This window comes from Mesoplodon densirostris, chromosome 2 (assembly GCF_025265405.1).
Source record: "Mesoplodon densirostris isolate mMesDen1 chromosome 2, mMesDen1 primary haplotype, whole genome shotgun sequence".
NCBI lineage: Eukaryota > Metazoa > Chordata > Mammalia > Artiodactyla > Ziphiidae > Mesoplodon > Mesoplodon densirostris.
The window spans coordinates 89,587,643-89,601,377 of NC_082662.1; the positions used below are offsets into that span (position 1 = coordinate 89,587,643).

General features: G+C 36.7%; 1 protein-coding gene across 1 annotated transcript in view; it reads right to left on the minus strand.

Annotated features, from left to right (window-relative positions):
- The window catches only part of PLPPR5 (phospholipid phosphatase related 5), a 168,816-nt gene that overhangs the window by 65,901 nt on the left and 89,180 nt on the right, over nucleotides 1-13,735 (minus strand). The window contains exon 4 of the mRNA XM_060119804.1: nucleotides 1,220-1,396. Within this exon, the coding sequence (XP_059975787.1) occupies nucleotides 1,220-1,396 (177 nt within the window). The remainder of the gene's footprint in view (nucleotides 1-1,219; nucleotides 1,397-13,735) is intronic.

Below are 13,735 nucleotides of genomic sequence, written 5' to 3' on the forward strand. Positions count from 1 at the left end.
AATAACCTCCTAAAATGCCCGGCACATACATAGTGCCCAAATCTTTGGTAGAAGAAAGGTTCATATAAGTTTTTGCTTACTGCTTATGAACTAGTGAAAATAAGCTGAAGAAGGAAAGTTACTCTGGAGAAACAATTTAAATGTAATTAAAATTAAAATTAAGTGTTTCTTATAATGTGTCAATGCAAAAATATGTTTTGATTTATACAGTAGTCTACACATTTTTCCATCTGGGTAAAATATCCATACTTATTATATGGATTGATTAATTCTACAGCCAGACTGAAGTATATTTTCCAACAACTAAAACATATAGACATATTCCAAGGGGATTTTATCATAAGAGTAGAGATGACTTCATCAGAAGTCATTACGTATGCTCTTCACTCCTTGGCAAAATCTGATTTGCGCGACGTTGTCTTGGAAACTATCCCTGGGTTTTTGTCACTGCAGGGAACCAGTTCATCTCACAAGTGAGGTTCACCTGTTTGATAACAGGTGCTGAGACTTGGCAGCTCACTGGGAGTACTGCGCCAAGGCACCAGGGCACTTTGGGATGGTCTACATACTCCAGGATGCAAAGTGCCATGAGGAAACTTTTAAAATATTCAAATAACCCAGTTTTTAAAACCATCTGGGGAGGCATGAGTGTTTTTAGCCCCGTTCCTTTTTTTTTTTTTTTTTCTTTTCTTTTGCGGTATGCGGGCCTCTCACTGTTGTGGCCTCTTCCGTTGCGGAGCACAGGCTCCGGACACACAGGCTCAGTGGCCATGGTTCACGGGCCCAGCTGCTCCGCGGCATGTGGGATCTTCCCGGACTGGGGCACGAACCCGTGTCCCCTGCATCGGCAGGCGGACTCTCAACCACTGCGCCACCAGGGAAGCCCTGCCCCATTCCATTTTATGTGAAAATATTTTGTTCACCTTTAAATGTAGAATATATTGGGTTGGCCAAAAAGTTCGTTCAGGTGTCCCGTAAGATGGTACGAAAACCCGAACGAACATTTTGGCCAACCCAATGTATTTTCTTCAACCCCAAACCTGACTTTAGGCAGAATAAATGAGGAAGCAGGAAGAAATGAATGATTAAAACATATATATTTCTATTTGCTATACCACCTTTTGACAACTAAACCCAGTGATTCACACCTGTATTTTCTAATAGGTGGTTATACACGTTGATTAAGAAAAAAATTATATTTAAAGAAATGTGTACTTACCAGAAATACTGCTATAGATATTCCAACCAGAAAGCCTGCTATCACATCAGACCAATGATTTCGATATTCTGCTACTCTGTTGAGCCCAGTAAGAAAGGCCAAACACATTAAGCCCAGGCATAGAACGGGCTTAGCAAGTCTTGTTCCTTTGGCTTTGATTGTGTTGGTAATGTACATCTGAAATAGTAAATGAAAAACATGACTTTCCATGAACATATTTCCTTGATATAAACCTCATATATGTGTCTGTACATATATATATATATATATATATATATATATATATATATATATATTGACATAGATATGCCTATATAGTTCAAATAATTAACTGAAGTTTATGAATTTTTTGAAAGAAGTTTCTTAAAAGTAGAGTTTAAAAGTAGTGATTAGTTAATTTTACTTACCTTATATTGACTAATGGCCAATTCTTATGTAATAGTAATTATCTAAGATACTGAGTGCAGACATTCCAAGTGACTTTTTTGTAACTTTTAATGTACTTATTCTTGTTTCATCTGAATTTACATTTTAGGTCAATACTATTAGAAGGGGAAAACTGATGAATGAATGTTTTTAATATTTACATTTTTGTATACCATATGGAGAGGATGCATATTTTATAAAAATTAGAAGTTGTGAGTATAGCTATAACAAACAAAATGGAGTGGATTTCCACTAAACAGATACTACTTTGAAAAAAGAATTTAAAGTTCAATACAGTGTCAAGGTTTGCTTTTATGCTGTTACCTGAAATTACTTTGTTTTAACCAAATTTTATCAACCAGCATTAGGACAAAAAAAAAAAATTAACTATGATGGGGGAAATGTGTCAGCTAAAGCCAAAACAAAACAATTAGTAAACACCTACATTTTTGGCATCTTCACATATGCTAATGAAGAACAATTAAGTGTCAGCTGATTGCACAGAATGAAATGTCTTCAAGTTGTGAGTCACCATGCTCAAAACACCCAGTCTTTCCCCCAATCTGATTTATTCTATAGCTCAATTGCTCATAACTTAAACCATGTGTTCCTATATAAGTGAATCTGTTGACTGTGAAGGAAATGTGTCAGTTATTATTTCAAGTCACTAGTAAAGTAATTATTAAAGAGATGGCTTTGACAGTGCAATCAGTTTTTATGATATTAATGTCAGGATCTGATACTGATAATATAATCAGAAAAATACTTAGAAATGCATATAACCACTTGCTTATTGTCCTCAATTGAATAAAAAATGCATTTGCCGGGCTTCCCTGGTGGCACAGTGGTTGGGAGTCCGCCTGCTGATGCAGGGGACATGGGTTCGTGCCCCGGTCCAGGAAGATCCCACGTGCCGCAGAGCGGCTGGGCCGGTGAGCCATGGCCGCTGAGCCTGAGCGTCCGAAGCCTCTGCTCCGCAACGGGAGAGGCCACAACAGTGAGACGCCCACGTACCGCAAAAACAAACAAACAAAAAACAACAACAACAAAACCATTTGCCTAAGAGATTAAACCAAAATCAGCACTTATGCTTTTAGTTCATGGCAGCCATTTTAGAATGCTATGAAATTCAGTAATTATCTTTTCTCTTTTTTTTTTCTGGGCAAGTTTGCAGCCCTGTTAACTGCCAGTATACACTGTATGAATATTTAAACAGTTCATGTGATACAAGGCTTCTGCCTAGCCAAGTTCTAGCTCTTTGCAATCTATCCTTGGTCCCGATACTCTAGGAAAAAAAAAAAAGCTGGATTATCTCCATTTTGGGCCTATGACCTTCAGAGCTATGTCTGTGTATTCTAAGCCTGTGCTTGAAAGAGCTAAATAATCTCAGTTAAGAAGAATAAGTATACATGAGAGGGAAATAGGAGGAGATGAGAAAGAGAAAATGGTGCCTTTGCCATTCTGAGAGAATATATTAAAGAGTTTTGCCCACATAAGTAACAAGACAAGAATATCACACCACTTCAGGTGTCCAGTGACGCACCTAATAGAGTAACTCCTTATTTGACTCGTGCATATAAACAGAGAGTGAAATTTGAGCTGCTTGTGGGATTTTCTGTAACACAGCTATGCGGCTGATTACTGACTTCTTACCTTTGCATTTCTTCACATCTGTCAAAACGCTAAAGACATCCTTTCCTTATTAAAACAAAATGAATGTGAAATGATAGCTGAATAGTATTAATACCACTAATAATTATTACAGCTATGATTTAATGAGCGATGGCTGTTCGAGGCAATGTTCTAAGCATTTTACTTTATTTATTAAATCCTCAAAATAACCATATTAGTAAGAAATCATCATTACCTTCATTTTATAGATGAAAAAATTGACTGAAGACAAAGCTTACTATGAAGAATATACAACTTAACTATTGGGGGTGGCACTTTTGAGAAGGAGAAATGTCAATGGGAAGTAGGGGTAAAGCACTTTGGTGCCTTTAACCTTTGTATCTTTCTATTGATTTCTTGCCTAGAGAAAATGGCATAAGCTAAGTATCAGTGAATGCAAGAGAAATGAGATTAAAAATAGGGGAAAGAAAGCCACTATAGTACATAGCGGTGAGGCTACATCTATACTCTACTATTAGGAAAAAGTAAGAAGTAGTATATATGTGGTTTGTGTGGGAAATCTCCTACAGAATCTGTATGGCTTTGGAAAACATTTGCCTTCTCCTTCAACCCCAGAGGCCATCACAGATAGAGCTCAGCCCTAACTTATCCAAGTTGTGTAGGCCTATAGTAATCTGTGACCTTGGGCTACAATCCTCTGAAGTGTCTCTTGAATTTGAGTTCATTCCTAAGATGCTCTATGACTTAAGCATTGTTTATAAAGGGTCCCAAGACACAGTCTGGCCACTATGCAAACTCATGAAAAGGCTTCTATATTAGGAATAGCCTGGGATTTGGCTCTTCCCCCACCAGATCCCCACTTAATGTCCAGAACCAGAATAGAAGAAAATTGAATTTTAAGCGTTATGGGAGAAGGACGGCATTTCTTCAAATAATTTCAACTTTAAAGTGGGTCACTGTAGTGCTTTATAATGCACAGATTTTCTGTACCATAATCAGTTGACATGAATGTCACAAAAGAAAAATCTGAGTTTGCACTTATATGTACTAGGGAACTTTTTGGTACTTTATGAATGTAAGTGCCTTTTAACCAGTCTAATTGTGTTATCCTTACAGAAGGTCTATTATACCTAATTTGCAGAAGAGGAAATTATAGCATGAGAATCTATTAAGCAAGTTGGACACAGGACAGGAATTGATTATTTATGCTCTCTTGGTTTTTAATTCACTTATGAAACCATCTAGGTTAACCAGATGTCAAAATGTAGCTAAACTAAAACACAAACAGAAGGGTGTATAATCTGAGCAGGATGGTATCTGCTCAGTCCTCAAGGGTCAGTGAATGCTCACTATTTTATAGGCCAAGCCATTTAGCCATTATTAGGCAGTTGTTATTCACCAATCCCATGAATATCTATTAGCCCCAAGATGCAGAAAGTTAAAAACAGTCATTTGCTACCTGCTAACAGTGAGGTGTAGATTCTTCTACACATTTTTTTCCTTGCTTATACAATATATACAATAATTGACACACATATAAAGGGGTTTTGCTTACTTGTTTGCTTTTACTAAAATGTAATCTCAATGCCCATGTAGTAAAGTGAATGGACTCACTTGTGAGAATATTAATCTATCTTTTGGGTAAATGAGAAAGCACTGTACAATTTTAAAATACTATTATAAAACAAAAATAAAAACACAAATGTCTGTGTTTGTTAAGCACTTACTATACACCTGAAACTGTTATTCAAAGAGGAGTCATCTAGGTTAGATCCAGAAGGATGAGTACGAGTTCCCGGCAAAGGAGAAATGGGGGGAAAAGGTGTCCTAGACCCAGGGAGAGCATCCGTAACCCTGCTATGCACTCCCCAAGCACCTGCGTCGTCCTCTCCCAGAACACTTACCACAGTGTGTGGTTTATACTAACTTGAGTTGTTCCCTTCACTACAGTGAGGACACAGAAGCCAAATCTGGAGCCTGCACTGTAAGCCCTGAGCTTAGCACTTTGTCTGAAACACAGTAAGCACTCAAAAGACTTACTAGACTTACTAAATAAAAGAACAAATAAATGAAAAATGCAAAGGCACAAGAGAAAGAGTATGGAGTATTTTCTTCATAGCATTTGTCATTATTTAAAATCATGTTCCCAATTTCTGTGTATGTATATCTGTTGCCTCCATGAGAATATTCCATTAGAATAAAACCTCTGTCCATTCACCATTCTACCTGAAATGCATAGAACTCTTTTTATGTAGTAGGTATTCAAAAATGTCAAATTAATGAATGCATGAATGGCATGCTTGGGGAAAAGTGAATTTTTGAACTCTTATTGTCAGAAAATACACATCGCTATCAGAAATTGTCTTGCATATGCATGTGTTTAGTTGCAATTGTCTTTCTCCTCCTTGTCTATCTCATATTGCCTGGATCAAAACCTGGTACAAGGTAGGCACCTGTGATAGAAAGAATATTAGCCCCCTAACAATGCCGAAGCTCTAATCCTAGGAACTTGTGAATATGTCACCAAATCACATGAGTTTTTAAAAGTGGATAACCTTCCCTAACTGTAGTCAGAAAGAGATCTGAAGATGCTATGCTGCCATCTTTGATGATGGAGAAAGGAAGCAACCACCCAAGGAATTCAGATAGCCTCTGGGAGCTGGAAAAGGCAGGGAATGAATTCTCCCTAGAGCCTCTTGAAGGGATGCAGCCAGGCTGAAACCTTGATTTTAGCCCAGTGAGATCATGCTGGACTTCAGATCTATGGAACTCTAGGATAATAACCTTGGGTTGTTTTAAGTCTCTAAGCTTGTGGTATTTTGTCATGGTGTCAAAACAAAAACTATGATAATCAATCAATATCTGTTTCATGCGTAAATGAATGAATGGACTGGAATTTGTAAAAATGATCCATAAGGGATAACTGTGGCATAGTGATTAGATTACCTGCTCTGGAACCAATGAGATTTGGGTTTGAGTCCTGGCTCTGTCACTTACTTAAACAAGTTATTCAACCTATCTAAGCCTTGAACTCCTTATGTATAAAATGATTGGGTTTTTTTTGATATTAAGCTGTATGAGCTGTTTGCATATTTTGGAAGTTAATCCCTTGTCTGTTGCATCATTTGTAAATATTTTCTCCCATTCCTTAGGCTGTCTTTTCATTTTGTTTATGGTTTCCTTTGCTGTGCAAAAGCTTTTAAGTTTAATTAGGTCCCATTTGTTTATGTTGGTATTTATTTCCATCACTCTAGGAGACTGCTCCAAAAAAATATTGCTGTGATTTATGTCAAAGAGTGTTCTGCCTATGTTTTACTCTAGGAGTTTTATAGTATCCAGTTTTACATTTAGGTCTTTTAATCCATTTTGAGTTTATTTTTGTATATGGTGTTAGAGAATGGTAGCCATCCAGTTTTCCCAGCACTACTTATTGAAGACACTGTCTTTCCTCCATTGTATATTCTTGCCTTCTTTGTCATAGATTAATTGACCAAAATGTGTGGGTTTATTTGGATTGCACCCTATAGTCTTACTCATGAATCTACAATTCATAATCAGGTTAGGATGGATTCTTTAAACTGATTTCCATGTTTTGACTACTTTGATTCATATATCCTAAGAAGCAATAGGTTTTTTTTTGTGTGTGTGTGTGTGTGTGTGTGTGTGTGTGGTACGCGGGTCTCTCACTGTTGTGGCCTCTCCCGTTGTGGAGCACAGGCTCTGGACGTGCAGGCTCAGCAGCCATGGCTCACGGTCCCAGCTGCTCCACGGCATGTGGGATCCTCCCAGACTGGGGCACGAACCCGTGTCCCCTGCATCGGCAGGCGGACTCTCAACCACTGCGCCACCAGAGAAGCCCTGTTTTTGTTTTTTTAATAACCACATAACATTACTACTGGTCATATTGTTTGTAGTCCTCACATGGACTGATGTCCCACCAAGTTATTTTTATCTTGGATTCCTGGGATTATTTTTAAAAAATCAAATTTCTTAATTGTTTTCAAAATAACATTCCACCTTGTTAAAACCCTTTTGACCTTTGAGGTTGACATCTATCAAATTAGTCCTCTTTCTCTCAGCTTCTTCTTAGCACCATATAGATCACCAATAACAAGGTAGTGTCAAGGGTAGAATTCCATGGCACTCCACTGGAGATTTATTTGCAAATTGGTACAGAGACATTGAACAAAATTTGGAATGTTCATTTATTAAGCCAGGTGTGCAGTGTCCTGAAAGTCTTATTATTATATCCATACTTATCCATGATCATAAATTTGCCAAACTGCAATGTAAATGTATTTGATAGGGTATGTAATAGAATGGTGATGAGAGGTAATGCAATGGTAAAAAGACCATGGACTTTGTACCAGATTTGTGTACACATAATTCAGACCCTTCAGGGCTGTGTTGGGGAAGCACAATAAATGGTGGTATACTGAAGCCATAAATTTTATGTACTAAACCTAGATTGTATAGAGCATGCAGCTACTTTTTTTCCCCCAACTGACCTAAACTTCATCATGGGCATCCATCCTGCACTGAAGAGGAACAGAATGAGGGAGAGAGAAAGTCTGCCACCTTCCCCTCCTATATGTTGGTGGTACCATCCTGCTTATACTATATCCTGTGTACTCTTTATTATTACCTTGTAATAGAATACACAGATCTTCAAATTTTGCTTTTGGTATGTAAAGGTAGCTTTGGAATTTAGAAATTCCTGTTCTCTTTTGACAAAGAGAGATTTGACTATTGAAGCCAAACATTGTCTTCCTTTTCTAATTGGTACTGGCCCATCTCTCTTTTTCTTTTTCCAGTTTTACTGAGGTATAATTGACAAATTTAAAAAATCGATATACTTAAGGTATACAACTTGCTGTTTTTATATAAGTGTACGTTGTGAATTGATCACCATAATCAAGCTAATTAATGTAACCATTACCTCACATAGTTACCATTTTGTGTGTATGTGTACATTTAAGATCTACCTACTCTCTTAGCAAATTTCAAGTATACAATACAGTGTAGTTACATTGCTATACATTATATCTGTGTGGTATGTATAGATATAATACTATTCAGGATTAAAAAGGAAGGAAGTCCTGCCATTTGAGACAAAATGGATCAACCTGAAGGACATTATGCTAAGTGAAATAGGCCAGGAGAGGAAAGACAAATACTGCAAGATCTCACTTATATGCGCAATCTAAAATAGTCAAACCCATACAAGCAGAGAGTAGAGTGGGGGCTGCCAGAAGCTAGCAGACAGGGAAATGGGGAGATAGCTGTTGGCCCTTCTCTTATGGCATGTCCTTCTCTGAGACACTGAATAATAGATGAGAAATCCTAGAGCTACGTTGCCCAATATGGTAGCTACTAGCTAGAGCTACTGAGCACTGGAAACATGGACAGTGGGACCAAGGGACTGCATTTTTAATATTAGTTAATTTCAGTTTTTAAAACTGGTACTTGCTTTGATTATTAGAAAACTTTTAAATATGTTTGGAACAAACTGAGTATGTGCTTCTACTTTTACACTGTAAATTTTATGAAACCTAAATAGAGATCAAATACTTGAGATGAAAATGTAGTATCAGAACTGAGATGAATTGCAAGAGACAAATAGACACTGGATTTTGAAAACTTTGCAAAAAAGGAATTCAAAATATCTCATTAATAATTTTTATATTGACACATATTGAATGTTAAAATTTAGACATACTTGGTTAAATAAAATATATTTTAAAACTTGAACCTTTGTTTTTGCTTTTTAAAAATATGACTTAGAAAATTAATAATCATATATGTGGTTCATTTATATTTCTACTAGATATTGCAGACATAGACAAGAGCATATGATTCAAGGGAAATGAAAAATATATCAGTTAATATTCAAAAATATTGTTCCCATTTCAGCATCTATTGTTATTTTATTATTTTTATTTATTATATTGGTTGGAGTTGTGTACTGAACCTAAAACCATTTTTTAGGGCACTCGTATTCATAAGACAATAGTTAGCTATATCTGTTAACTATATCTAACTTTTATGTCTATTAATATATTACTATTTCAAGCAGCACATAAAGTAATAAAATGATTTTATGGAATTATCTTTAATTTTCAGAGTTAAACTATCACAGTCTATTTTTTTAGGTTCTGATTATTAAAACAGCTTTTTAAAAAACATTTTGCTTCTAAAAGTTAATCAATTGTTTTGTATTTTATTGGTACCTTTTTTTAACATCTTATTGGCGTATGATTGCTTTATAATGTTGTGTTAGTTTCTGCTGTATAACAAAGTAAATCAGCTATACATATACATATATCCCCATATCCCCTTCATCTTGCATCTCCCTCCCACCCTCCCTCTCCTACCCCTCTAGGTGGTCACAAAACACTGAGCTGATCTCCCTGTGCTATGTAGCTGCTTCCCACTAGCTATCTATTTTACATTTGGTAGTGTATGTATGTCAATGCTACTTTCTCACTTCGTCCCAGCTTACCCTTCCCCCTCCCCCTGTCCTCAAGCCCATTCTCTACCTCTGCGTCTTTATTCCTGTCTTGCCCCTAGGTTCATCAGAACTTTTTTTTTTTTTTTAGATTCCATATATATGTGTTAGCATACAGTATTTGTTTTCCTCTTTCTGACTTATTCCACTCTGTATGACAGTCTCTAGGTCCATCCACCTCACTACAAATAACTCAATTTCATTTCTTTTTATGGCTGAGTAATATTCCATTGTATATATTGCCACATCTTTATCCAATCATCTGTCGGACACATAGGTTGCTTCCATTTCCTAGCTATTGTAAATAGTGCTGCAATGAACATTGTGGTACATGTATCTTTTTGAATTATGGTTTTCTCAGGGTATATGCCCAGGAGTGGGATTGCTGGGTTGTATGGTAGTTCTATTTTTAGATTTTTAAGGAACCTCCATACTGTTCTCCATAATGGTTGTATCAATTTACCTTCCCACCAAACAGTGCAAGAGGGTTTCTTTTTCTCCACATCCTCTCCAGCATTTATTGCTTATAGATTTGTTGAAGATGGCCATCCTGACCGGTGTGAGGTGATACTTTGTAGTTTTGATTTGCATTTCTCTAATGATTAGTGATGTGGACCATCCTTTCATGTTTTTTGTTTGTTTGTTTGTTTTTTTGTTTTTTTTTTGCGGTACGCGGGCATCTCACTGTTGTGGCCTCTCCCGTTGCAGAGCACAGGCTTCAGACGCGCAGGCTCAGCGGCCATGGCTCATGGGCCTAGCCACTCCACAGCATGTGGGAGCTTCCCAGACCGGGGCATGAACCCGTGTCCCCTGCATCGGCAGGCAGACTCTCAACCACTGTGCCACCAGGGAAGCCCCCTTTCATGTTTTTATTGGGATACTGTATATCTTCTTTAGAGAAATGTCTGTTTAGCTCTTCTGCCCATGTCTGGATTGGGTTGAATGTTTTTTTGATATTGAGCTGCATGAGCTGCTTGTATATTTTGGAGATTAATCCTTTGTCACTTGCTTCGTTTGCAAATATTTTCGCCAATTCTGAGGGTTATCTTTTCACTTTGTTTATGGTTTCCTTTGCTGTGCAAAAGCTTTTGAGTTTCATTAGGTTCCATTTGTTTATTTTTGTTTTTATTTCCATTTCTCTAGGAGGTAGGTCAAAAAGGTTCTTGCTGTGATTTATGTCAGAGTATTCTTCCTATGTTTTCCTCTAAGAGTTTGATAGTGTCTGGCCTTACATTTAGGTCTTTAATCCATTTTGAGTTTATTTTGCGTATGGTATTAGGGCATGTTCTAATTTCATTCTTTCACATGTAGCTGTACAGTTTTCCTAGCACCACTTATTGAAGATGCTGTCTTTTCTCCATTGTATATTCTTGCCTCATTTATCAAAGATAAGGTGACCATATGTGCATGGGTTTATCTCTGGGCTTTCTATCCTGTTCTACTGATCTATATTTCTGTTTTTGTGCCAGTACCATAGTGTCTTGATTACTGTAGCTTTGTAGTATAGTCTGAAGTCTGGAAGCCTGACTCCTACAGCTGTGTTTTTTTCTCTCAAGATTGCTTTGGCTATTCAGGGTCTTTTTTGTTTCCATACAAATTGTGAAATTTTTTGTTCTAGTTCTGTGAAAAATGCCAGTGGTACTTTGATAGGGATTGCATTGAATCTGTAGGTTGCTTTGGGTAGTATAGTCATGTTCCCAATATTGATTCTTCTAATCCAACAACATGGTATATCTTTCCATCTGTTTGTATCATTTTTAGTTTCTTTCATCAGTGTCTTATAGTTTTCTGCATACAGGGGTTTGTCTCCTTAGGTAGGTTTATTCCTAGGTATTTTATTCTTTTTGTTGAAATGGTAAGTGGAAGTGTTTCCTTAATTTCTCTTTCAGAGTTTTCATCATTAATATATAAGAATGCAAGAGATTTCTGTGCATTAATTTGTATCCTGCTACTTTACCAAATGCATTGATTAGCTCTAGTAGTTTTCTGGTGGCATCTTTAGGATTCTCTATGTATAGTATCATGTCATCTGCAAACAGTGACAGCTTTACTTCTTCTTTACCAATTTGAATTCCTTTTATTTATTTTTCTTCTCTGATTGCTGTGACTAAAACTTCCAAAACTATGTTGAATAACAGCGGTGAGAGTGGGCAACCTTGTCTTGTTCCTATCTCAGAGGAAATGGTTTCCGTTTTTCACCAGTAAGAACAATGTTGGCTGTGGGTTTGTCATACATGGCCTTTATTATGCTAATTCCCCTATGCCTACTTTCTGGAGAGTTTTTATCATAAATGGGTGCTGAAATTTGTCAAATACTTTTTCTGCATCTATTGAGATGATCTGCTGGTTTTTATCCTTCAATTTGTTAATATGGTGTATCACAGATTGATTTGCATATATTGAAGAATCCTTGCATTCCTGGGATAAGCCCAACTTGATCATGGTGTATGAACCTTTAAATGTGCTGTTGGATTCTGTTTGCTAGTATTTTGTTGAGGATTTTTGCATCTATGTTCATCAGTGATATTGGCCTGCAGTTTTCTCTTTTTGGGACATCTTTGTCTGGTTTTGGTATCAGGGTGATGATGGCCTCGTAGAATGAATTTGGGAGTGTTCTTCCTTCTGCTATATTTTGGAAGAGTTTGAGAAGGAGAGGTGTTAGTTCTTTTCTAAATGTTTGATAGATATCACCTGTGAAGCCACCTGGTCCTGGGCTTTTGTTTGTTGGAAGATTTTTAATCACAGTTTCAACTTCAGTGCTTGTGATTGGTCTCTTTATATTTTCTATTTCTTCCTGATTCAGTCTTAGAAGGTTGTGCTTTTCTAAGAACTTGTCCATTTCTTCCAGACTGTCCATTTTATGGGCATATAGTTGCTTGTAGTCATCCCTCATGATTCTTTGTATTTCTGTAGGGTCAGTTGTTACTTCTCCTTTTTCATTTCTTATTCTGTTGATTTGAGTCTTGTTCCTTTTTTTCTTGATGAGTCTGGCTAGTGGGTTATCAATTTTGTTTATCTTCTCAAAGAACCAGCTTTTAGTTTTATTGCTCTTTATTATTGTTTCCTTCATTTCTTTTTCATTTATTTCTGATCTGTTCTTTATGATTTCTTTCCTTCTGCTAACTTTGGGGTTTTTGTGTTCTTCTTTCTCTAATTGCTTTAGTTGTAAGGTTAGGGTGTTTATTTGAGATTTTTCTTGTTTCTTGAGGTAGGATTATATTGCTATAAACTTCCATCTTAGAACTGCTTTTGTTGCATCCCATCAATTTTGGGTCATCGTGTTTTCATTGTAATTTGTTTCTAGGTATTTGATATCCTCTTTGGTATTTTCAGTGACCTCTTGGTTATTCAGTAGCGTACTGTTTAGCCTCCACAGGTTTGTATTTTTTACAGTTTTTTTTCCTGTAATTGATATCTAGTCTCATAGCACTGTGGTCGGAAAAGATCCTTGATGTGATTTCAATTTTCTTAAATATACCAAGGCTTCATTTGTGGCCCAAGTTATGATCTATCCTGGAGAATGTTCCATGAGCACTTGAGAAGAAAGTGTATTCTGTTGTTTTGGGATGGAATGTCCTATTAATATCACTTAAATCTATCTGGTCTATCGTGTCATTTAAAGCTTGTATTTCCTTATTTATTTTCATTTTGGATGATCTGTACATAGGTGAAAGTGGAGTGTTAAGTCCCCTACTATGATTGTGTTACTGTTGATTTCCCCTTTCATGGCTGTTAGCATTTGCCTTATGTATTGAGGTGCTCCTATGTTGGGTGCATACATATTTACAATTGTTATATCTTCTTCTTGGATTGACCCCTTGATCATTATGTAGTGCGCTTCTTTGTCTCCTGTCATAGTCTTTATTTTATTTTATTTTATTTATTTATTTTTTTTCTTTTTGCGGTATGTGGGCCTCTCACTGTTGTGGCCTCTCCCGTTGCGGAGCACA